The following is a 27,355-nucleotide window of genomic DNA, read 5'->3' on the forward strand; positions in this document are numbered from 1 at the left end:
GTTAAAAGGCAAAACCAAGGAAGACCAAGGATAAAGGCAGGACTTGAATAATCCTGGCACCACAGAGACACTCAGTCATTTCTGTTCTTGTTACCAGATCTGAATGACATTCTTACTGTAATAATTGTTTATGAGTTTATGAGCCAGGCTGAGAACTTCACAGGGTTCTAAATCAGTGGTCTAATATAATTAAATAAATTTATTAGAAGGGCCATTTCTTCACCTTGATTTTTTGTTTGTGGCAGAAATGAGAGAAGCCATCCAGTTCGGGGGGGGGGGGGGAATCTTACAGCTGAGGTTTCTTCACTGTCTTTGAAAATTTTAGCAAAATCTCACAAGCCCCTTTTCCCCCACTCAGAGGCTATCTGAACCGGAGGTAAATTACCCCTTTGGCACAGCAACTGTCCTGGATTTTGGGGTGTGCCCTCAACTGGCAAATTACATTTTCAAAGTTAACTCAGCTGCACACTAGAAACTCCTCTTTGATCGTTGGCTGCCCTTTCCTAGTAGGCATGAGTCCATTAAAGCTTGTTTGCTTTACAAAGTGATCTCATCTCTTGACTACAATGGTTCCTTATTAGAATTGGGCAGAGACCATGAGTTTTTGGTGTGTGTAGATTTTCTCAAATACTCGCAACAGCAGGTTTGCTACTCCTTCTGTATTTATTTAAAGCTGCACTATTTAAAAAGACCCAAAACAAGGGTTGCCTTCTGTTGGGACCCTTCCATATAATCGACTTTGCAGGTGCTTGCTTATGTCCAATACAGAGGGCGGCAGAACCAGGGTCACTCACAACCATCTTTCCCAGATAAGAACCATTTAAACCACTCTGCCAAGCACACAACTACTTCCAGTTGTTCCTGGGGTTGTGTCTATAATATTACTGCAACACATTATATGTAGTGCTGCATCTGAAGACAGTTCGGAAACTTCAGCTGGTGCAGAATTCGGTGGCCAAGTTGCTCACTGGGGCAAGGCGGTATGAGAATATCACACTGATTCTGCACTGGCTGCCAGTTAGTTTTCTGGTCCAATTCAAAGTGCTGGTTTTGAGCTATAAAGCCTTAAATGACTCAGGACTACAATATCTCAAGGACCACCTCTCTCCATATGAACCAACCTGGACCCTGTGATCACCATCTGAGGCCTTTCATTGTGTGCCTCTTCGATAACATGAGAATGGGCCTTTTCTGCAGTGGCTCCCCTTTTGTGGAATACTCTCCCCAGGCAGGTTCATTATACCCCTTTAGGCACAAGGCAAAAATGTTCCTCTTCAACCAGGCCCCTTTAAATGTGTTGTGGGAGGAGGAATACTGGTTTGTCACTTTTCTTATTTTTTATGTATTTTGTGGTTTATATATTGTAATTTAATTATGTGAACCACCCTGAGAGCAATGGATAAAGGGCAGTATACACATTTTAATAGTAGTAGTAGTTGTAATAATAGTAATAATACCACCCACTGAAACCACTTTCAAATCCATTTTTATAGCTCTCATCTAGGAAATAAGAGAAATCCAGTTCTATAAAGCTGCTAGCAATCTAGAACTCAATTTTCTCCCTCCTCACAGAACAGTTGCCATGGTTCTTTGGAAGACGTCATGGCAGTTAAAGTGGTTCTGAACTGAATTAAATAGGCTGCAAAAGTCACACAAAGGGGCCAAGAGATTTTCTGCTTGTTCTGTGCTTTCTAGACATGGGTCTGAGTGGTTCAGCGGCAGGCAGCAAGTTTTCCCAGGAGAATGAGCCAGGGCAAATGGAAAACCTCTTGGACCTGTGCTTAAGTGTGGATCAGCCCTCAGCCATACCGAAAACAGCTTTGTGAACAAGAATATTCTGTTCTCTTCTAGTTTACTTGTAGAGGGGAATCAGAGGTTGCTGTGGGTTTAGTTTGTTTGTTTTTTTACATCCCATCAAAACAACTTACTAAAAATGTCCAGCCATTAAGTTTGATTACTTCTATTGATGAGGTAGGATAGAAGTCTTTCACAAGTGCAGCAGGGCACTATTCTGGATCACATCCTCTGAAATGAACAGTGAGATGATTTGGTCCTGGTGGCAAGAGAGCCCGCATGACTGGGTCAGTTAAATTGGACAGCTTTTTAGCATGCAGTCAAATGGATAAATCAGACCGATGAATGAATCAATGGCTCAGATAAGAAAAATGGGATTAAAATATTCAAAGAACTATTTGTATCTTGCATCTATTAGCATGAAACAGTTTGGTGCAAGTGTGGGACGGATGGGCGGGGAGCAGAGAGCACATTACTTGAAATAATACTACAAAGTTCAGTTACTACTATAAAAATGTGTTTCTCCAGCCCTTTGAGTGGTTTTAAAAGTTGTCTGTGCCAGAATAGAAAGTTTCCATTGCCTCATACAATCTGTCAAGGAAAACTCAGATCATATTGTTTAAATCATCTTTTATTAATATCTTCCTACATTTAAGAGATCAGAACAGCTTAAAGCTAGCCAAAAGTGGAAGTGGGGAAGCTGGAGGGAATAAAAGTGCTTTTATAACTGCACCAGGGAATTAGTACTTGACAAAGGCTGTGCTTTTCAGATTGCTTTTCTCTGAGCTAGTCCCATGGAGGCAAATGGGGCTATTCTGGACTAAGTGGCTTGAAGGCTGCAGTGATAGGCAGATAATATTAACAAGGGTCTGTCTCATTCTTCCACTGAAATCACAGAGACTCTTGATGTACACCAGCAAAAGAGCAGCATCAGCAGTGACTCTAAAATACAGCATACTTGATGTTGTTTTCACACTTCAGCAAAGTACAAATAAATAACAGAATTGAAGCTAAAAATTAGTAAAAATTGAACGCCCATGTAAATAATAACTATGGAAAGGGGGGGGGACACATTAATTTTCTGTTATAATTTAAAAGGCATTTTTTAAGTTATTGTTATTTCCAAAGGAAAAAATGTGGGGGAAAGATTTCAGTGGAATAAGGGTGATAGCCAAGTAGAAGAATACCATGCTTTGTTCATACGCGTTCCTAGCCAATAGTGATGCAAGAAAATATGCATTTCTGTGTTTGCTACTTTGTGCTTGAACTTCTGGCGATATCCTGCTGAGTCTCTATGCTGCAGCTTAGAACAAACTTTTACCTTTCCACCTGCTGTCTCTTTAGTGAATGGGGAAGGAAAGCGTTTTGGACTTGGTTCCGGTAACAAGGGGAAGGGGCCAAGTCTATGCCAAAAAATGGGCGAAGACATGCCAAAGTCATGTTTCAGTGTGTCGCTTTGATTCAAAATGGTGGCCTGCATCCAAATATAAAGGAAAAGCACTGCCTCCACCTCAGGAACCCTTGTGCCAAATTTTGTGACGGTATCTTGAGAGGCTGCCAAACCCATAGAGAATAAACAACCCAACAACCAGATATTCAGACAAAGCACTTTCCAAAATATATAGTAGGCTGGTCTGGTAGCCATAGGCTACCAGGAATTCTGTCCAGGTGAGGAAGTGGGTTCGTGGACTGCTCCATCCCTCCTCTGCAGCCAACACAGAAATACAGCTCTCACTCTCTGCCAGCCCCTGGTAGGCCTATGATGCGCAGACTGATAACTGTTGAGTGCTTATTTATAAAGCTGTGTTAGCATCACTGTTAATCTCTAAACTGAATAAATGATTCTGCAAGATACACTTGAGTTACAGGACACTTTTCTATGTAAATAAAATACCAATTTGATCAGGTTTAAAATATGAATATTTGCACCCTACCTACAAACACAGGGTTCTATCCAACGCAAGTCCTACTCAGAGTTGAAATTAATAGACATGACTAACTTAAGTCCATTAGTTTCAATGGGCCTACTCTGATTATTGTAGCATAGGCATTGTGTCTCCTCCTAACAAAAAATAAACTGCTCTGGTATGCCCAGTAACTTTCAGAAATGCTTCAACCTATCAAAGTCAAAGGACGCTTCATTTTTGTTTGCTACCTTTTTGTGAGTGTTGGACTGGGACAAGGCAGAGGGAAGCAAGAAAGGAACAACACTGAAAAGAAGAGTGGAAAACAAAATCTTGCAGCATGCATGTTTCTGTATTCCAGAACTTCAACTACAATCTGGTAGAAAGCTGCACCACAGGACTCACATCTGATTAAACATAAGTAGGATTGGACTGTTAACCTTACAAACGGTCATGGATTAATGGTTAATTATAAGAAAGATCCTTTATGGGAATATTTAAGAATAGGTTTAAAAAGTAATGCTTGCCAACAAAGAGATAAAAGGCCTGGTTGTAAAAATGGAATAACACTCTAAATAATACTCTGTTTAATTGCAAATCAACATAGTTTAGTGATCAGAGCTGCACCATTGTTTAGGAAACTCTGATGAAGTACCACTGGGAAACTTGATTTAAACATTTATTTATATCAGGGTTTTTCCTTGCTGGTTTAAATAGCCTTGAGTCAAAGCAATTTACCCTGTTCACAAGTTAGGGCTGCAATTTCACTTCCATTTTGCACTTGGATGTAGAAAACCTGAGTTTAAATTCCTGCTCAGCTCAGCAGCTCACCTTTGAAATTTTTCTCTTCCTCTGGCTAGCCTACCTCAAAGGGTTGCTGAGAGATGCAAAAATGTTCCTTCAAGCTTGTTGTCGAATGATAAAATACAAATGTAACAAATGGCAATATTTATGTCTACATCCATGTAAAAAAAATATAGGGCTACTCCTACTCACAGGTAGCCCCATTGAAAATAATGGACATGACTAACACGCAGCTATTAATTTCAATGGGTCTACTGTGAGTAGGACTTAGTTGGGTACATGCTGTAGACAAACTCCATAGTCTATACAGTTGCTTCAACAGCCACATAGTGTAGCTGGTGTTACTTAAATATCAAAGCCAGCTCTATACAGTGGTGCCTCGCAAGACGAAAAGAATCTGTTCCGCGAGTCTCTTCGTCTTGCGGGTTTTTTCGTCTTGCGAAGCAAGCCCATTAGCAGTTTAGCGGATTAGTGCTACAGTATTAGCGGCTTAGCAGGCTTAGTGGATCAGCTGATAAGCGGCTTAACGATAAGCTGAAAAGCGGCTTAAGGATCAGCTGATAAGCGGCTTAACGATCAGCTGATAAGCGGCTTAACGATCAGCTGATAAGCGGCTTAACGATCAGCTGATAAGCGGCTTACCATCAGCTGTTAAGCGGCTTAGCCATCAGCTGATAAGCGGTTTAGCGGCTTGGGAAAAAGGGAAAAAGGGAAAAAAACCCTGCAGGAACTCGCAAGACATTTTCGTCTTGCGAAGCAAGCACATAGGAAATTCGTTTTGCGAAGCACCTCCAAAACGGAAAACCCTTTCGTCTAGCGGGTTTTCCGTCTTGCGAGGCATTCGTCTTGCAGGGCACCACTGTAGTTGCATGACTTAAAACTGAAGCTCAGTGTGAACAAGTAGAGGCAGGCAGAAGGCCCTTCAAGAATGGCTAGAGCAGCAATGTACAAATGTAACAATATATTTAAAATGTTCAATGTCAGAGGTAAGAGAAAAATTACATTATGCACCAGCAATACTGTGAAAGTATCTACAAAGGTTTCATCCAATTTTAGATTAAAGGTTCAGGCAACAGTGCAATCCCAATCCACAGCACTCCTGTTCCTTGCGAAGACTGCACAAGTCGGAGTTCTTCCCTCTAGCAACAGTATGCTAGCTCTCGGTAAATCAGAAATGGCTTAATGAATTTAAATCATTTTCTGGCATCCTGATTGTTGAAACTGGATGTTCCTGCCATTTCAGATCAATTAAGATCTATAAAGGAAATGTTTGTTTAACCTTTATGATGCTTCTCATTTGCAATTGCATCATACGTTATGAATTGTGGGCAAAAGGAAGGGCAATGTGTAAACCAGCATGCATACAAAACTGTTCACACACACCTGGAGAGCATGGCACCTTTTAGAAAGCCTGCATGATCCACTGAAGTGATCTAGATGTTCGAATATGAGTAAAGAAACACCCATGCGGAGCAGAGAAACATGTGCAAATTCTATTCCATGCACTCTCCACTTTACAGAGCCACAGCTATATGGTATCCATGGTTTTCTATCACAACACTCATTCATAATTATTGCAGAAATATGAGTCTGACCCTGAGTGAACTGGTAGCACTTCCTATTGAGTCACTGGTCCTATGTAGCAGATGCCCTTTGTAGCTGCACTTCAGAGGAGAATGAAAGAGCTGGATGGAGCAGGGCCAGCCCAAGTCATTTCAACATCTGAGACGAACCACAAAATGGTGCCTCCCTCCCTACCAGGGTGGAAGGGGTGTGTGAAGTTCTACATCAGGGATAAGATGGGGAATAAAGATCTACACCGGGATCTGCTGCCCCTATGGATCCTGCTGCCCCAGGCAGTCACCTCATCTTGCCTCATGGATGATCTGGCTCTCAGCTGGAGGAGGTATCACGAACTTCTTGAAAGAGATAGTGAATGTATTGAAGACAAAGCTTTGGGAAGAGTAGCCCATGACTCTGAGATTGGTTAGGTGAGCAGAATTGCTCATTTTAATGCCTATAACTATTACGTTATTTTTTTCATCTTTAAATGGAAATTGGGTCAAAGTGGATCCCCTGATCTTGCCAAGGGTTACATTGTTTTACTCATATTAACCCTAGCCTGAAAGAAGTTTGTACTGCCATGACAACAAACCAAAACAGCTTAAGGATTGTTATCCTACTCTACTTCTAGAAAAATGTTTGTGGAAAGGAAACTAGAGCCAGAACATTTTTTTTGCAAGCAAGCAACATATGCACACCAAAGTCTTGTTTATAAATCTGTAGCATCAAATGATTGTTTGCTCCTCTTAGGACCCTAAGACATTAATCACCACAGCTACAATATTCATTAACATCTGACGCTAAGTCATGAGCAATAAAGATAATTAAGCATTGGTTTAGAGAATTACCAAGTGATTAAATGTATGTGCAAGCCACCTCTTAGGAGTACTGCACACATTGCATATTTTAAGTGCACACCTAAGAACTTCTAAGGATAAAAATAAGGTTTGTGAATACATAAAGTCCCAAAGGTACTGCTTGAATGTATCCACCCTTAAGTGTATACTCAGATGCAGGTCGTTCTGCATAATGTGTGAAATGGCTCTCATTAGAAGTTTTAACAAATTTAGAAGTCTTAATAAATATAGTTCTGAGTTTATCCTCTGAAGCTTTATAGAACTGGGTTCTATAAAGGATGGGAGAAATAGGTGTAGGGACATGAAAATCCTGCGTTAGCTTTAAAGGATGCTTTCAAATCAGAGCTGAATCTGGCAATCCATGCAGGCTAGGAATCTATCTCCTGCTTGTCACATCTATATTAAATTATCCACTTTCTTTCCATTTTACAAGGAAAGATGTCAGTAGAACATTACTTATCTGTCAGGCTACAGGCCTTGGATGCTGAACAAAGTGCCAGAATCATGGCACTACAAGGCTGCAAATCTACCACAAAGGTATCAAGAGCAGGGGGTTATGCAAAAGTTGTACCTAGGATGATTCTTGGAAGACAGTTTGCCAGCTGACTGTTCTGACTGGGTTTGTGTGTTTTTTTTTACCTGAGGTTATATTTAAATCTTACACAGCACCTCTGACCTGGAACAGTGCCTGGGCTCTATTGATATCAGGCAGACACCTTTTCAAGACACTTTTCTTTGGCACCTGCTGAAAAACATTTTGTTTTGATAAACCTACCCAAATATCTAGAATGCTGTTGTTTTTTAGTTTATTTGTTTTTTTAATTTTTAAAATATTTGTTTTAATTGCTGTTACCGATAATTTTATTGCCCCCCCTTCTGTAAACAATTCTGAGGTCCTCCCCCAATCAAGCAGGATATAAATTTTATGGCATAAATAAATAATAAAGTCCCAGTGCTTAGGATCTCAGTACCCATACCTGCTGAGCTAAGCTGCCCTTAATTACTGTGGGACTGCTCCATTCTTCAATGCACACTTTAAACATTATAGAAGGCAAAGAGTTCTCTCAGATATAGTTCTTCTGTGAGAGGACAGCTGTACTCGTTTCGACCGCTGTGGTTGTTTACAGCACATTCAAGGCACATCTCCCCCCTCAAAGAATTCTGGGAACTGTAGCTTGTTAAGGGGTTGCTGGGAAATGTAACTCTTTGAAGGGTAAACTACAGTGGTCAGAAACTTTTAAGGGAAAGAGTATGCCTTGAATGTACTTTAAAGATATAGTGTGTACACAGCAGCCTAAGTGCGTGCGTTCCACTACTGAGGGAGCAAAAATATCCAAGCTACTGTAGCTGAGGGGAAAACTGCTGCCAAGGACAGACACATAGGAGTGTTTTTACACTTGAGTTATAAAAACCAGGAAGGGGTTCATACTGGAAAAACAATGCTCACAAAATGGTATGGGCAGATGGAAGGAGTAACTGGGGTACTGGTTAATATACGAAAGGTACCTGCAACACTTGCACAGCCAACTTCAAAATCCTAGTTGCAATAGAGATAGTAGCAGTGGGTAGGGAGTGTGAATGCTAACAGTCACATTGCAATGTGATTTGAGTGATGGCTAAAACATGGCACCCTGGTAACAGAGGCCCTACCACAAAAGAAGAAAGATTTCTGGCTCTCCCTGCAACAGCAAATAAACCATCTAATCTCTATTATGTAAAAACATGTCCTTGGTGGGGACAGCACCTATTCAATTGCCAGAAACAAGCAGTGTCGTTGCCAGCCTCAAAAAATGCTGACTGTGCAGAATGTGTCGCTTTCTTGTCCCTCCAAGTTATCCCCCTTCCTTTTCAAGAGTCCTGTCAGCATTTTGTGCTTTGCGTAGCCCTTGATTACACACACACTTGCAGCACTTGTTTGATCTTGTTTCCTTACCTGAGTCATGGTAGACTCATGAGATCTCTTTTCCTGCTTGTGACAAGGGCTTCCAACATTCCCTTTCTTTTCTTTCCAGGAGCCTCTCAATGTCTTAAATGCTGGCCACAGAAATGCTGCCGTTTGGTTCTTTCCACTTTCTCATCCAACACATATAGCCTTCTTGCTGGGTGCTTTAGGGTTCATCAAAGCTCCTGGAGCCTCAAGCCATGCTAAACAAACTCGCCCCCTCCAAATATTTGCCATTGTTCCTTCATTCTTCATCTTTAAAGAGACCCAGCACACTTTTTACTTTCCTGGTGCCTTCAGGGGATTCACTCAGGAATCTGTTTTTATTCTTTCCCCACTTAAAAAAAACACAGCCACACTCTTTCTTACATTTTTCTGAGATTTTATTAAGAGTTTATATTACATTGTGCATGCATAAATTGTTTTTATTGGTATTGTTGCTGCTGATTTCTTATTTTAAGCTAAAACATGTAATAACTGGCCTGGGTCACAGCGCCCACAGGTTTCTCTGCATTATGGACATTTTTACATCCAAAAAATGATGGTAGGCAGGCAGCCCAGTTCACATGAAAGCCATACACAGAAAACAGATTTTTGTGCATGTTTTCCTTACTTGATTGGGTGGTTCTTTCATAGACAGACAGACAGACAGACAGACAGACAGACAATAGATAGATGATAGATGATATAAATAGATGGTAGACAGGCGCAAGGTATTGGGTAGGACCTACCTATTTGCACTGTACAGAGCAGATGGTGATGTACTTTCCAGTCCATCTTGCAACAGTGGGGGTACTCAAGGGTACAGCTTTTTATCTAAAAGAAAAGCACTGGTTTAAAGTGTGGCACTTACTGTAGCAACTTCATAGCACTGGCAACAGATAGGAAGAAATGGCAACCTGTGGAAAACCTGAATTGCCATTTGTGCTGATTGAGCGCTAAAGAGAAGTTTTCCTTGGGGATGAGCTGGGGAAGCAAAAGGACACGTGTATAAACTCTTCATCCAATATGCCAGCTGCAACCTTACTTTGATGGAGATACTTTAGCTGCAATTACTGATGGTCTGCTAACATTGGACATAGGTCTACCTCTAAAAACAATCCAGAAGCTGCATCTGGTCCAGAATATTTCTGCAAGATTATCAACTGGGACTGGGACTATATTATGCCTATGCTTTGTCAGCTACATTCACTCCCAGTCTGTTTTCTGGCTTAATATTTAATATTTAATTTCTGGGTTAATATTTAAAGCCCTAACTGGCTTGGGACCAGGTTACCCAGAGGACTTCCTTCTCACAAATGGCCTTATGCTGCTCTAGCCATTAGGGAGGGTGTATTTTGGTAGCGTCACCCCAGTAATTGCACAGCCTTCCCAGCAGCACCTTGTTGGTCATTTTGGCACCAGGATCAAATCTTTCTGTTTGCCCAGGCCTTTTATATAATTTACAAAGTCTGGGCCTCCTATCTTATAAGTCTGTGTTTTAATTTCAGGGGTGCAGTGATTTATGATTTTGTGTCCATTGCATCCATGTATTTTGTGGTTTATTTTATTTATTTATGGATTGCTTCCTAGGAAGCATTTTTAATAGATTTAACAACACAGTAAAGCATTTCTAAACCAAATGCACATGTAAGGATAATTTCTGAAATTAAATATATAAAAATATACAAAGCCAACGGGAATAAAAACACTCCACTTAGAAGGCTTGTTGAAAGAAGAAAGTTTTCAACAGGCACTAAAAGACGATACAGATGGTGCCTGCCTGATATGAAATGGAAGGGAGTTCCAAGGGGCAGGTGCTGTCACACTATAGGCTTGATCAGATGGAACAGACCTCCTAATGATATGGTATCTGCGAGTTGGCCTCTCCTGCAGAGTGCAGTGATCAGTTGGGCATATAAGAGATTAGACAATATTTTGGGTTTAATTTTTATTTATTTATTGTAAAAGCTTTATGCTACGGAGCAGCAAACCAATGTAGAATACAATAAATATATTTGCAGACTGCCATTCTTTGGCACATACCAATTGTCTTTGTACACACTAAGGCTGAGATCATAACCCCACTTACCTGGGAGTAAGACACACTGAATTCAATAGGCACACACAGGAATTTACTACTAGAAAACATCCTTCCCTGGCAATTAAAAGCTTCACACACAGTGAATAGTTTGGGAGTATCTGATGTACAAACTTTGATCTATGTGGATTTGGGCCTGACTGGTCCTTTTGATAAAAGGCCATAGAAGCAATTAAGAATATTTAGTTAAAATAGAAGCTTTAAATAAAATCTCCAATCACTTCAGTTTTTCCTTACATTTCCTTACATTCCTTATATTTCTAAGAAGGAAAATACAATTCAATTGAAGCCCCACAGTCTTCAGCCCAGAGCCCACTCAGCCATTAGCCTCTGGCTCAGAAAAGGACAACCAAAATGATCAAGGGGATGGAGAGATTCCCCTGTTGGGAAAATTGCAGCACTTTCTAGTTTAGAGAAAAGGCAAGTAAAGAAGTGACATGATAAAAGTTTATAAAAATATGCATGGCATGAAGAAAGTGGATAGAGAAAGTATCTATCTCTTGTAACACTAAAACTTGTGCACATCCAATGAAGCTGAATGTTGGACAATAAAGGTAAAGGTAAAGGGACCCCTGACAGTCAGGTCTAGTCGTGACCGACTCTGGGGTTGTGGCGCTCATCTCACTTTACTGGCCGAGGGAGCCGGCGTACAGCTTCCGGGTCATGTGGCCAGCATGACTAAGCCGCTTCTGGCGAACCAGAGCAGCGCATGGAAACGCCGTTTACCTTCCCGCCGGAGCGGGACCTATTTATCTACTTTCACTTTTGGGCATGCTTTCGAACTGCTAGGTTGGCAGGAGCAGGGGCTGAGCAACGGGAGCTCACCCTGTCGCGGGGATTCGAACCGCCGACCTTCTGATCAGCAAGCCCTAGGCTCTGTGGTTTAACCCACAGCGCCACCCGCGTCCCTAAAAAGAAAGTAATTGTCATGCAGCACATACTTAAGATATGAAACTCCTTCCCACAGGAGGCAGTGATGGCCACTAACTCAGATGGCTTTAAGAAAGGACTGGACAAATTCAGGGACAATAAGGCTATGAGTGGCTACTAGCCACAACGGTTATGCTCTGCCTCCATGAGCCGAGGCAGTAACACTTCTGAATATCAGTTGCTGGAAACCTCAGGTGGGGAGAGTGTTCTTGAGCTTGAGGGTTTCCAAAAGACACCTGAGTGGCCACAGTAAGAACAGGATCCTGGACTAGATGAGCCACTGGCTAATCCAGCAGGGTCCTCTTATGTTTTTAATAGCTGCATTGTGCACAAGTAGTGGGGTGAGACAAGAAGTAGGGAAACAGCTTCATATTCACATTTGGAAGCTTTAGGGGAATGGATATCCCCATCAACACCACTTGTGCTGATAAATTAATAGGAGCTCAGATTCTACTTTTCCTGCTCATCGTGAATAACCAGCAATCAACAATAACCAGCAACCTTGCCATTTGCAAAGAAAAGCAGTGTAGGTAGTATTTGTGCACCAGTTTGGAGATACGGAATTTGAAGGAAAACACATTCACTTGAACAGCATGAATGTTTGCCTAGGCAGTAAAAATATACTCCACATAACCCCTCTCCAAGATGGTAAAGTGACAAATATGCAAAAGAAACACACATTAAATCTGCTGTGATTTGGCTGGAAGAAAACCTGGCAGCCTCTCCCTCTCTTGTAGATACAAAGGAGATTTAAAAAAAAGTTTGATTACATCAGAAGGCAAATACACTTGAGATTTTTATATTTTAAAAAAGGTTTTGCTCATTTAAAGACACACACAGCACATTAGCAGCTTCTGACTATGAATAAATTTAAACTGCCAGTCCATTATTTTAACTATCCCCTAACCAGCTGTTGAGAATGAGATTTCTGTCCATTCTTATTCTCCCCACCAAACAGCTTACTGAGGTATGAAGTTTGAACATGAGGTTGAACTCTCACATCAACCCTAAACTCACTCTCACCTTCAGCCCAACAGGAGTCTGCAAAAATGGAAATAATAGCATATCAGGAAGATTTTGGGCATCACATGGCAGGACAGAGTCTCAAACAAACATGTGCCCTTCCAAGACCACATTCCCAGCATGTTCACACTTCTGTCTCAACGATGTTTATACTGGTTTGGTCATGTGCACAGAATGGAAAATTGGTAGGTGAAGATGTACCTTTTTGCCCAAGACTTTGGAGGGGGCTAGGAAGAGTCACTATAATGAGTCACTCAGTTTGAAGTTGTTTGCCGTCTGCTGAACTTGCGTATCTTAAGGATGCTTTATAGAGTGTGTGATATATGTTTATGTATATTTTTATTTTTTTATTGTATTCAGGCCCAGGACCAGTTGGTGCAGGGTGCAGTGTAATGCGTTACCATACAGAAGCTACATATAGATTCTGGCAGCTCCTAACTGTAGCCTCACAAGTCCCTCCATGTACAAGGCTTGAAATTCCAGTCCTTGCAATAAGTTGTTCTGCTTTCCATGACAATTCCTGCAGTCAGTGACCTAAATAATTTCTTTAACTTGCATAATTTGGTGCAATTTGGGCTCCCCCCCCAACTTTCATGCATAATGAAAATGGTTCCAAATATTTATTGCATTTCACAGCTTGAAAGCAGATTCACAATTCTAAAATATAATTAAGATAAAGGATCCAATACCTGAACATCCCTGGTCATCAAATGCCCACCCCAATATAAACAAGTAAGATAAAATCTTCTGGTGCTTATAAAAACTGCTCGGGATTTAGTAAACCTTCAAGAGAAACACCACGGTAGAACATCTCCCTTCTTCACCTCTGAGTATGAAGCACAGATAGTATTGTCAAGAGGGTGATTTTAGTCGATCTTAAAATATCTGAATTGGACCCAAGGGAGCTGAGCTGTCTTTCAGGTATGAAGAGCCATAGCATTAGCAGTTACAACTGGAAAGCTATTGGCAGCCAGCATTGGTATAATGCACTCCTAGCAATCCAGTCCCATAAGGAGACAGGTGGACACATTCTGCACTGGCTGCTGTCTCCAAACAGCCATTAAGGATAGCAATGTACAGAGCGTGTCTCAGCAGTCACAGCCTCAAGGTCATGGAAAGCATGAATGGCAGCTGCTGGTTCCAAATTTGGGGGGGGGGAGTTGAAGTTGTGCCACCAGTTGGTGAACATTTCCTCAGTGTGAAATTGCCACCACTGAAACAAATCCAAGAGCACCACATGGCTGAGAAACGATGGGAGACTAAACAATATCAAGAGAGAGAGAGAGAGAGAGAGAGAGAGAGAGAGAGAGATGGAATGTTCTACTACAGGTTGATAGAACCAGCAGATCTTAATTATTTTTATCAGCATCCTTTGTCATTTTCTGCATCTGTTTCTCAGTAAAGGACAAACAAATGTTGGCTCTTCCTTTATTTTCTTTCAAAAATATGTTGAAATAGCATCCAGAGAAGAAATGGAATTTCAATTTTTTAATCAGGGAAAGGGCAACAGCTAATTGGAAGAGCATATGTGAGAGATTTCTGGTCCAATCCCTAGCACCTCCAGATAGGGATGGACAAATTTCATTTTCTCATTTTCTAACCATAACAATTTGCATTTTAAAGAAAATCCTGATCAGTGCAAATTTCTATTGACACATACTTTTGAATACAGTTTTAACTAATACAGTGGTACCTCGGGTTACATACGCTTCTGGTTACAGACTCCGCTAACCCAAAAATAGTACCTTGGGTTAAGAAACTTTGCTTCAGGATGAGAACAGAAATCGTGCTCCGGCGGAGTGGCGGCAGCGGGAGGCCCCATTAGCTAAAGTAGTGCTTCAGGTTAAGAACAGTTTCAGGTTAAGAACGGACCTCCTGAATGAATTAAGTTCTTAACCTGAGATTGTTGTTGTTGTTTAGTCGTTTAGTCGTGTCCGACTCTTCGTGACCCCATGGACCAGAGCACGCCAGGCACTCCTATCTTCCACTACCTCCCGCAGTTTGGTCAGACTCATGTTTGTAGCTTCGAGACCTGAGGTACCACTGTATATACATGTTTTGCAAGGAATCTTTCTTAATATAATGCATTTTTATGTTATTTCCACTGATAAATGCATTTATTTTGAACACTTTCCCTTAATACAACAATTTTGGTGCATATTGTTTGGGCGGAGAATCACATCACAAAATTCGGAGAAGTGTAAATTTTGAAGGATAGCTGTTACTTCGGTTTTCGTATTGGTTCAAGAAGTGCAAAATAGACAGGTTTCCATTAAAATACACTCCAAATTGAATTTCTTCCCCAAGCTGCTATCATGGACTGGCTGGATGCAGAGGAGTGGTGGGAAGGAACCATCTGGGAAACCCCTAGAGGAATATGGCACAGAGCCTAGGGAGTGGTGGTGGGGCAACAAAGAGAAGCCAGAGGGAGAAGAGGGAGAGGACTGGGAAGAGGCGGTGTCGGAAGCTGAAGGAGCAACAGGGTTTAGTAAGCAGGAAGAGGTTGTGGCAGACAGCAGTCAAGGATCAGAGGCAGAAGAGGAGGCTGGAGACGATAGGGGCCAAGATGATGCAATAATGCAGGCTGCTGAAGGATCGGGGGGGGGTGTCCCCCCTGCTGTGAACAACTCCTCTCCCCCCTGGTCTCTCAGAACATGCACAGAAAAGAACAGGGTGGACCAATGAGATACAAGGTGATGGAGCCTTGGGCTGCTGGGAAAGGAACTGGGGAGGACCTTTAGAGACCGGTGGGAATGCTAGGACCTTCAGTCCTTGCAACTGCCTCACTGGGGAAATACTTAGTGGGAAGGGTTGCTGTGACCACTAGGACTGGGCTGTTTTGGTTGCTTTAAATAAAGAGTTCACGAACAGTAGGTGTTTTACTTACCTACTCCTGACTCTGGCTCCTGACAGCTGTCAGGCAGTGTCAATAATACTGAACTAGTTTTGCTCCTGGCCTTAATTAGCATACAACTTCTTCCAAGAGATTCTCCACATCAGGAACATGGAAACTCCGCAATTTGATGAGCCATCTGTGTGGGGAACCATCCTAAACTTAAACAGGGGGAAGTACTCATCACAGGAACACCTGTGATGTCATCCCCATGGCATTTCTGCATTTCATACAGCACTGAACACAATACCAATCTAAATGTAACAGTACCCATAGTGCCTTCTCTATTTCCACAAAAATGAGGCATGGCTTTCCAACATGAAACACGGGAGTATTTTCATGCCTGAAGGAGTGGGTGGAAACCCTTTGGCAGTGCTGGGATCTTTTACTTTGGAGAGTATTTTCAAGCCATATTGTGCTTACAGAGACTTTTTGATATCGCTCCAACAGAGCAGGGGGCTGCATATGCAATTCTTAAAATCCTTCCAAGGGAAAAAAGTTTTAAAATAAGAATTAAAGACAAAGAAGTTGCAGATCATACAGCTATGGCCAGAGGGGTATGTGCATGTATGGGGAGGGGGGAGCAGCAACCCCATCTGGCCACTTAACGGCATTTCCCACTAAATCTTGCAGAAGAAAAGAAGGCCTGTGCAGTCACAATGAATTTACCAACTACAGATGTCCTCAACAGGCAGGCAAAGAAAGAAAGGATTGCCCCCTCTCCTGGTGGTGCTTAGTGCTGCAGGCAGCTCTCTCAAGCATGCCTAAACTCAGCACGGTTGCTCTCCCTTCATATTGGCTGACGTGAAGCAATCCTGCTTAGCCCTGGGTCCCTGCTTTGTGCTCCTGAAAACCAACTGGTCTTCAGGTGCTTTGGAAGCTTCACAAAACAACTTTGGCCAATTCCCAGCCTTTTGGTCAAGGCCTGCCCTTAGATTCATGACATCAAGTGTAGGGTGGGTGGCCATGCTTTGCCCAAAGTGGCCTCTATCAATGAACTGTCACATGTTACATTGGTCACATTACATTGGTCATGGGTCATTTGCCATATAACCTTTTATCTCCATTTTCTAATAATCATTACCATACATTTGACACTTGCCTATGAAACATTAGCTATTTCTCTATATTGCCATAAATGTGGGGTGGGTTGGGGTGGTGTGATTCATAGTTTTAGAGAAAGCACTTATCTACAAGGCTACAGATAAATTTTTGAGGCTGAAAAACTGTTACCTGTGTCACAGCTTTTAAAAAACAGTTAACAAGAAGGCATTTAAACTACTAGTGACATACTTCTTGATTATTTTTGTATGGAAGATCAAGGTACCTAACAAATAGGTAAAGGTAAAGGGACCCCTGACCGTTAGGTCCAGTCGTGGCCGACTCTGGGGTTGCAGCGCTCATCTCGCTTTACTGGCCGAGGGAGCCGGCGTACAGCTTCCGGGTCATGTGGCCAGCATGACTAAGCTGCTTCTGGCAAACCAGAGCAGCGCACGGAAACGCCGTTTACCTTCCCGCCAGAGCGGTACCTATTTATCTACTTGCACTTTGACCTGCTTTCGAACTGCTAGGTTGGCAGGAGCAGGGACCGAGCAACGGGAGCTCACTCCGTCACGGGGATTTGAACCACCGACCTTCAGATAGGCAAGTCCTAGGCTCTGAGGTTTAACCCACAGCGCCACCCGCGTCCCTATCTAACAAATAGTTTAATGCTAACTGGAGTTAAATAATATTAGCTAAAACATGAAACATTATGTAAAGAAGCTTACAAAAGTTACAGTGGTGCCCCGCAAGACGAATGCCTCGCAAGACGGAAAACCCGCTAGACGAAAGGGTTTTCCGTTTTGGAGGTGCTTCGCAAAACGAATTTCCTATGTGCTTGCTTCGCAAGACGAAAATGTCTTGCGAGTTCCTGCGGGGGTTTTTTCCTTTTTCCCAAGCCACTAAACCGCTTATCAGCTGATGGCTAAGCCGCTTATCAGCTGATCTTTAAGCCGCTTAACAGCTGATGCTAAGCCGCTTATCAGCTGATCTTTAAGCCGCTTAACAGCTGATGCTAAGCCGCTTATCAGCTGATCGTTAAGCCGCTTATCAGCTGATCTTTAAGCCGGCTAAGCCGCTAATACTGTAGCGCTAAGCCGCTAAACCTCTAATGGGCTTGCTTCGCAAGACGAAAAAATCCGCAAGACTAAGAGACTTGCGGAACGGATTCTTTTCGTCTTGCGAGGCACCACTGTACATTGGTCACTACAGAATGACCCTGTTGTCAAAGGAATTAATTTAAACATATCCATAGCAGCTACATCAGTTTCTTGAGAAAAGTGAAAATACATGGCTGAAAGTAAAATGTACTTTTGGAAAGCAGAGGTGTAAGCTATGATGGCATTCTAAACTGTTTCCTGTATTGCTGCTGTGGCATTGCCCCCCCCCCCCAATGCAGAATGTGAAGTTGTTCTCTCTAAAGCTAGCAATGGCCATAGTCTAATAATGTACCTCCAGGAGTGCTTTCTTCTCATTTGAATCCTCCTGTCCTTTGCAAAAAGGTCCCTGTGAGACCCATCTTATTGTATTTTTCTCAGCAGTTGCACCTCAGCTAGGGAAATCCTTCCCTCAAAAAAGGTTAATCTAAGCCTTACCTTTTCACATACTTAAGTGAAAACTATTTTGCTTAGGTGGGCACATGTACGCAAGGGTAAGCGTAGGCCAGCAGATTTTTATAGCAATGTTTTTGCTGAATTTCTTTGTAGATGGATCTGCCTCTTGGTGGAATTTGAGTCTTAAAGCAAAGCTACTTCCTTAATATATTCTAGTATTTTTGTTTTGGATTTCAGGCAAAAATGCCATTTGTGTTTGGCTCAAAAGGATGATCCTTCTATACCTTTGGTGGGAGTATTGTTCTTTCATCTCTGAATGGGTTGTGGTCTCTACAAGAAAATAGTTCTTGGGTTTGGATACCATGCAATATAATCACTGGGGGAAGCAGACTGAAAGTTAGGTGTGTTTAAATTACACTGAAATCAAGACCTTGAAATATGTGGCGACATCCCACGTATGCGTAGTCAGATCAAAGTCCTTCTGTGTTCACTGGGATGCTTCCAAGTGTGTGTAAGACTGCAGCTTTAGTTCCACTGATGTTGTTGGGACTTAAGCATGTTATGTACATCTACTCAGAAGTAAGTCCTACTGAATTCAGTGTGGCTTATTCCCATGTAAGCATGCATTAAGACTGTAGTCAGCGTGGGGCAGATGAATACAAGAATTGAATTTAAGGGTGTGGGAGAAAAATGGGGTGGCTAGATGCAAAAATAGGTCAGGTATTAACTAAAATGGTTGTGTAGAATAGGGAACCTATGGAATGTGTTGTAGGAGCACCAACTCCCTGGGGCCATGAATGCCCTAGCCCCCACATTTTAAATGGGGGCCAGGACACCCACAAAGTGCAGAAGCATGAGTGCACTACCTGCACAAGTGATGTTAGCATGCCCCTGAGCATGCACACACGTCCTGGTATGCGGCCCCAGGTAGCTGCAGTCGCGGGTGCAAGCCAGCGCTGCTGTGGTGTAGCTTGTTGTACAAGCTGCACCTGATGAAATGATCTCTTCTATCCTTTATTGTTATTGGCCATCTGAGTGAGGTAATGATGGGATATGCAACACAATCCTATGTAAGTGTACTTGGAAGAAAACTCTACTGACTTCATTGGGTTTTACTGCTAAATAAGTGTACACACAACTGGAGTCTATACTCAGTTTCCTGGGCAAGTTACTCATAGAATAGAATAATAGAATTGAAGAGTTGGAAGGAACCCTGAGGGCCACCTAGTTCAACTCCCCGCAATGCAGGAATTTCAACTAAAGCAACCAAGGCAGATGTCCATCCAATCTCTGCTTTAAAACCTCCAAGGAAGGAGAGTCCACCACCTTCTGAGGGAGTCCGTTCCACTGTCAAACAGCTGTTACTGTCAGAAAGTTCTTCCTGATGTTTAATCGGAACCCCCTTTCTTGTAACTTGAAGCCATTGGTTCAGGTCCTATTCTCAGTAGCAGGAGAAGACAAGCTTGCTCCATCTTCCATGTGACAGCTCATAAGACATTTGAAGATGGCTATCATATCTCCTCACACTCTCCTCTTTTCCTGGCTAAACATATCAAACACCTTCAACCATTCCTCATAAGGCTTCGTTTCCAGACCCTTGGTCGTCTTGGTTGCCCTCCTTTGCACACATTCCATCTTGTCAATATCCTTTTTAAATTGTAGTGCCCAGAACTGGGCACAGTATTCCAGGTGTGGTCTGGCCAAGGTATGGTACTTCCCTTGATCTGGTCACTATGCTTCTGTTGATGCAGCCTACAATTGCCTTCTGGGAAATTGTTTTATGAATGGTTTTGTTGTAAGAGCAAATGCCATTAACTTCACCTGATGTTACCCCTGGCTCTGCCTAGTTAGCTGCCATGCACTCCGCCCTTCCTGGTCAAATGAGCACCATCCACCACCACCAAGAATCAATAGCTTTTGCAACACACACAGCAGCAGCTGGCTGCCACGAGGACTACTGAGCTAAGGTCAGAAATGCTGTTTTCATGAATATATGACTATGTCACACTTCTAGCCTTGTAAAAAAAAAAAAAGTTGAGATTAAAGCTAGTCATTGGATGAAGCTATACTGGCTGCTGATTTACACCAGCTGAGGATTTCTAATTTTATTTCTGCTTGACACTTCAAAATTAGATTCTTTGTTAAAAAAAAAAAGAAAGAAAAAGAAAGGCATGCTGCGTCAATGTGTAGGCTGCAAGTGGAACAAGAGGGTTTGCTTCCCTACAGGCTGAAAATGGAAACTATCATTAGTAATAATGTTCTGATTTCTAAGATTCTCTGAAGAAAAAACTTGCATTCGGGAAAGGAAATCAGGCTGAGGTTTATCCTAGTTGCACACTACTGACATAACACTGTTCCTTTTCTCCCCCTTCACATTTCTCTACATCAGAAACACATCTTCCCAAATATTCCATACATGGAATTTTTCTGTTGGCTGCTTTGTCATAAGACTTGCAATAGATACTGAGTGACAGAAGGGGGAACAGGGCTTTTTCTGTTGGCCCTGCCTTATCACTTCATGTTCAACGGAAGTGTGAAAGGAGTTGCCCACAAATAAGCTCCTACACACATTCAGGATTTCTACTTACGGTATATAATTAGGACACTACAATCTACCGTTATACGTGCATAAAAGGCCCTTTCACACTTTTGCTAGTGGTACATTTCTACTCCCCCTCCCTCCACACATTCAGCATATGAATGGAAGGAACATGGGAAAAGGGCTTAGGCAAAACAAGAATGGACTCAGTCCTTACCTTGCTGGCTGTAAGAGGTCATCAGCCATGGCCATCCACAAAGTACAGTTACAAGCTTTTTCATACAGGACAGTTGAAGCTGTCCTCCACAGGAAGTATGTCAGGCATGGAACTATTACCTCTCTTTAGAGATTTGATCATCATGTTAGATGATCTCTTTGTACCACTCAGTTTACATTGTGGTTCAGCCAAGTGTGAAATCTTCTTGTTATAGCTGCTACTTAGGTCCAGTCTGACCAATAAGCTACCCTGCCTATGACAGCATTTCAAAGGGATCACTGTAGCAGCAAGGTGGAAATATTTCCATCCCTCAGCATGGCCTTCTTGCATATACTTTGGCTGCTGAGTAGCAATGCAAAGAGGAAGGGGCTATGGCTGGGAGTTGTAGCATACTCTCCAAAATTTATCCAATGAAAATAGGGCTGTCCTATTCCATAACACCTGCCAACTTAGCAGTTCGAAAGCATGCCAAGTGCAAGTAGATAAATAGCTACCGCTCTGGTTGGAAGGTAAACGGCGTTTCCGTGCGCTGCTCTGGTTTGCCAGATGCGGCTTAGTCATGCTGGCCACATGACCCGGAAACTGTACGCCGGCTCCCTCGGCCAGTAAAGTGAGACGAGCGCCGCAACCCCAGAGTCGGTCATGACTGGACCTAACAGTCAGGGGTCCCTTTACCTTTATTCCATAACAACAACAACAACAACATTTTTTATTATTTATACCCAGCCCACCTGACTCAGTTGCCCCAGCCACTTTGGGTGGCTTTCAACATATATAAAAACATAATAAAACATTTTAAAAACTTCCCTATACAGGGCTGCCTTCAAATGTCTTCTAAAGGTTGTACTTATCTCCTTGACTCAGGGGTTGCATAACTCCACACTCAGCAACATTTCTCCAGTGAAAATAGGGACATCCTAAGGAAAAGTGGGACATTCTGGGGTCAAATCAGAAACTGGGGCAGCTTCTGTAAATCCAGGACTGTCCTGGAAAATAGGGACACTTGGAGTCTGTTGTAGTTTATCAGAGATTTCTAGGCCCCATCACAGAACTACAGTTCCTAGGCTTCCCAGGGGGCAAGAGAACAACCATTATCCTAGTTTAATGGCTCATCCACACTTACCTTTTGCCCCACAAATACTAGGCAAAGGTCTGTACTTTCCTGGCCCATGTCTGAGCACTCCCCCCTTCTTTTGCTCCATTGCTTTCTTCAAGAAAAACCCACTCTTTAGTGCTGAATTGGAACAAATAGCAATTCAGGTTTTCTGTGGAGTTGTTTTCAGCAGTAAAGAGTGGGTTTTTTTCAGAGGAAGTGTTGGGGCAAAAATAAAAAAGAAGTGCTCAGACAGAGAGCTTTAAAGTGTGAACCTGTGCCTAGAAAAGCACCACAAAAGGAAGTGTGGATGAGCCCAAAGTGTGGAGATATGCCCTGTCCTTTCAGTGCTGAAGTTGTGCCCTGAAAGCACATTACATAAATGTAGGAAAGACTCATTCCACATGGCATTGAAATTAAGCTGTTTCTTGAACGAACAGAGCAGCTGGTAAGCAGTGCAACAACAACACTGCGCAGCCGTTTAGGGCACATGGGGACAGGTAGGAAGGAGAACCAAAGCTAATTGAAATTTCAGGGAAAAACAGAGAAGCAGGAAGTTATATGCTTCTGGGGATGCCTCTCAAAATGTCCTTGTGATCTGATCAGCTTATTTACCCTGTGTTGCTGAAAACGAGTAAATAAAAGCCTACTACATATACAAAAAGGCAATTAAAATCTGCATTCATTTCAGCATTTTATTCTAAGAAGCAGGATTTTAGATCTAGTTCTAAGAAAAAATCTGACAAGAGAGAGTTAAGGAGTGTATGTACGCATTTAGAAATCTGAATACTGATTCAGATAAATAGGAGGCTTTTCACATAAAATCCAAAATGTGGGTTTTAATCTGCATTGTTTTTGGTCTGGTTTCATTGTTATAAACAGCAAGCAATGTCTTTCAGACTTTTTTTTTATTAACAATGAATGTCTTTTCTTATTTTAATTAAGAAAAAGAGTCATAAATTAAATATCCACCGAATTACCACCTATCCTAATATATTGTAATGTTTGCCAGATAGCCCAAGGCACAGCAGTTAATCAACTCAAAATCTTACATTGGTCACCACAGAATTCTGTAGCACTTGCATTTTCTTTTTTTAAAAAAGAAACTAAACAATACATTTCATAGCACTTTGTCAAGAACCAGTTTCCCTGTTGCTTATTCTTCTCTACAGCCTCGAGAGACTAAAAGAGAGAATCAAACTGTTTCAGAGCTGTGAAATTAATCAGAAGCCACAAAACCAGTCCAGAGGCCCAGAAGCAGATGCCCTACCTGAGATTTCCTTTTAATCCATTCTCTGAAACCTAGCTAAATTTCAGATTGCCGCAATCTCTTTTAAATTAGATATTTATTTGCTGGAGAGAAAACACACACAGAGGATGGAGGCTCTCTCCCTTTTTTTCTGCACAACTGCTCCAACTGGAATGTCTCTGTCTCTTTTTTCAAGGAGAACTTTTGTGACAGAGGCAGTGTTTGTCTTATGTGGCAGTTCTTTTCTCTGCTTCCATTTAGACATTTGTTACGGGAGCACAGCAAAATGACAGCTAATGAATGAGAAATGAATAAGGAGCCACATTATTGCCAGCAGTGAATGTCTGTTCTGTGCTCGTGTGAGTGAAATGGGGGTGTTTCCTCAGCTTGGATTTGAATTCCACATGAAAGTATGAACTCTACTAAATCCTCCTCACACACTGCTCTCTATGCAATTGTTATATGAGTCTTCAGTCCCTTTGTTATGCAGCTACACAGCAGTATACATGCACTAGTCTTGTGTAAGGACTGGAGTTCCACTGGAGTCCTGCCTTAACAAACACATTTTAGCAAACAAAGCTTGGAGTCTGTTTCAGTCGAAAATGCACTCTGTGTCTTTTTAACAACTTTTCCGTTTTGTTCAGGAGTGCACACATCAGCTCTCCAATATGATTTCTCACTTCTTCTTTTTCAATGCCTTTATAAATGTTTGAATATATAGTTCCCATTGTAAATTCAAGCCACATTTCCAGAAAACACATTTCCAGTAATGAAGGACATGATTGGCAAGGTATCTAGGATGCCTCCAGGCTGTTACTATTTTGTAGGAGGGACTTTAGGTTTGCGCAACTAAGGTAGATTAAAGTGCTCTCTTGCCCTAGTAGAACAGATGTACTTTGCAAAAATCCTGGACTTTTTGTGGTTAGGGAAGTGATTGTGAAATATACTGAAAAGATGTGGGGTGAGCAAATGATTAACAGGGAGAAATATAAACACCCTGTAAGCAAACAAAGATGAGTGCAGGATGAATGCTCATTGCTGTATAACTGCCCTGTAAACAAATCAGAATGAATGCTCAGTAAAGACTGAACATAGTCGAGCTTCCATGTAAGCTTTGTGCAAGCAAGGCAGGATAAACCAAGAATAAACAAGGCATCTGAGGATATCTTACTATGCTTCCTCCCTTTTCTGCAAAACCAAACATGGTTAGTGATATGGGGGATAGCGATGAGGGGTGAGCATCAGGACTCGCACTGGTGGGCACTTCCTGTATCTTAGCAGGAAGCTCAGGTATACAGGGTCCACCAGATCATTTCAACAGAGTCCATTGAAACTATCAAAATATTCTAGATTAGTGGGGAAGGACTTTGCAGAACCCAGTCTGACTTCTCTTAACAAAGATTTTCTTCTGTATTTTTAATAATTCTAGATTTTATTATGCATGGCCACCGATTTACTTGGGACACAACTTGGACTAAGGAGTTTGTCCTCTGGTATGGAGGTTGGTTTTTAGTGACAAGTTGTATATTTTTGTTAGAAGATAAAGAATGCTGCATTTGAGTTCTTAAAAGATTCTTGCAAAGAAGTCATAACTTACTAAAATCTGACAGCTAACTCTACAGCTCTGTCTTTTCATCCCTTCTGTTTGACTTGTTTCTTCCAACACCATCCATACAAATATCCTGATTGGGGGAATATGGATATTCAGGGCCATCCTACCCATGAGGCAAGGTGAGGCAAGTGCCTCAGGTGGCAGGATCCACAGGGACAGCAGATCCAGCCTTCAAGGAATACAGTGCTCCTTGGAGGCCAGATCTGTCTTCTCTTTGGCATGCCCCCATGCCAACACTACAGTAGCTTCTTGGCAAATAGGAGGTACAGCCGGTCTCCTCCCACCCTTGCTCCTGATGTAGATCTTTACTCACCCATTTTTTCCTGGCAGAGAAGACACCATTTTGTCATTTATAGTGGTACCTCGGGTTACAGACGCTTCAGGTTACAGACTCTGCTAACCCAGAAATAGTACCTTTGGTTAAGAACTTTGCTTCAGGATGAGAACAGAAATCGCACAGCAGCAGCGCAGGAGGCCCCATTAGCTAAAGTGGTGCTTCAGGTTAAGAACAGTTTCAGGTTAAGAACAGACCTCCAGAATGAATTAAGTTCTTAACCCGAGGTACCACTGTACTTCAGGTGCCAAAATGTCCTGGGCCAGCCCCGCTGCTACTCTTTAGGAAATTGCCTTCACATGTACAAGAACACGAGTTTTTAAAAGTGATATATATTGTCCATAACTGTTTCAACAATAGCCGGTGGAAGGGAATCATTTCCTATTGCATTAGTAAGAGTTTTAGCTACTGAATCATATATCAGCAAATATGTCCCATGGCACATATAGATGTGCTGGTGTCTCAATAGATGTGTCTTACCTCCTTTAGGCCACATTGTCTAGACAATTTTTCATTTGCTATAAGACTACCAAGGACTACAATCGGAGCTGGCATGTGCATAAACATATTTTAGTTAATTATTTAATACATTTTGGTAACCATTCCAGTAGCATTTTTTTAAAAAACTTGTAGCTATTGTGTGCACATTTTCTGAAGAGGACAGTGAACGACACTTTCCACTGCACATTTAGTGCCCAATAAAATGCCCTCCAAAAGTCCACATATCCCAAAGAAATAGAATGGGCATCTACCACTAAATTTCCCACATTATCTAGAGCAGTAGTTCCCAATTGGTGGGACCAATTGGTGGCACCATTCACAAAAACTACAATAGAGATATCAACATTTTCAAAAGGTGGGGGGGGGGAGCTTTTGAAAAACAGGAGGTCTGCAATACTTAGCTAATTGGGAACCACTGATCTAGAACAATCCCAAAGAGTAAGTGTTGCTCTGGTTGGGTTTTATAGCTGGTCTGACAAACAAAATATGTTTTCTTCAGGAAAAGTGTGGTGAAGTCTAGGAAGCTGTTTTTCTTCCCAGCAAACGATCACAGCAATGCTCAGGGGTAGAGGTCCTCATATGAGACAGACAACAGCAACCCAAGCCAGCAAAAAATTCAGTTCATGGCAAATATATTATAGTCACTGCTACTACTCTTACCAGTATGGGTAGTAGCTTCTTCACTCAGGATTCTACCCATAGGAACTGTGCTTCTGACACACTTTGTGCATGTCAATATAACATAATCACTTCAGAAATCACCCAGAAAACAGGGCTGGGACGGTCACCCCAAGAATTTCCTCCCTCTAGTCCCAACTAGTTTTCGTTTGCAGAGTTATCACAAAATACCAGCTACCAGTGAAGGAAGGCCTACCTTTATCGTCTTCATCATTATTTATTAAATTTGTATACTGCTCTTCACCTGAGGGTCACAGGGTGGTTCACAACATAAAAATACAAAATGAGAACACAAAACATATAATAAAACTAACCCAAAAAACCCCCAATAACTTCGCCCCCCCAAAAAATTATTATTATATTTATCATGGACTGAGACAGATCCAGATGCTCAGCCTCACTCTCCCTGGCTTCATATATCATTTGTTATCTCCTTGTACGTAGTACTGCCTACTAACAGCAGTTCCTTCCATTTTCTGAACCACTTGAAAATGCTAGATGATGAGCATCTTCTGGCTATACTAATTGAATGCTCTTGATTCCATTCTACCAATTCTGTCTTTTCATCACTGGATGACTACTACACTTGGGTACTTTCTATTTTTGGAAAGCTAACAACAGATCCATATTCAATGTTCTTTCAAGATGGTTACTACATGAATTAGAGCAGATTAATAGTGTTTATCTATGAAGAGCAGGTTGTGTAGGTGGATGCTGTCAAGCAGAAGTGAGTCAGCCTGTTTATGAC

General features: G+C 41.9%; 1 protein-coding gene across 3 annotated transcripts in view; it reads right to left on the reverse strand.

Moving 5' to 3' along the window:
- LOC308468751 (uncharacterized protein) overlaps positions 1-27,355 on the reverse strand; it is a 146,908-nt gene that overhangs the window by 33,224 nt on the left and 86,329 nt on the right. For 2 of the 3 annotated variants that reach the window (XM_080991180.1, XM_080991179.1), the window contains one exon: positions 9,596-9,680. In XM_080991180.1, the coding sequence (XP_080847306.1) occupies positions 9,596-9,680 (85 nt within the window). Of the gene's footprint in view, positions 1-9,595; positions 9,681-15,784; positions 15,893-27,355 lie in introns of those variants that run through there. The other variant, XR_013981838.1, reaches the window with a different exon arrangement.

This window comes from Podarcis pityusensis, assembly GCF_964106645.2.
Source record: "Podarcis pityusensis genome assembly, chromosome: Z".
NCBI lineage: Eukaryota > Metazoa > Chordata > Lepidosauria > Squamata > Lacertidae > Podarcis > Podarcis pityusensis.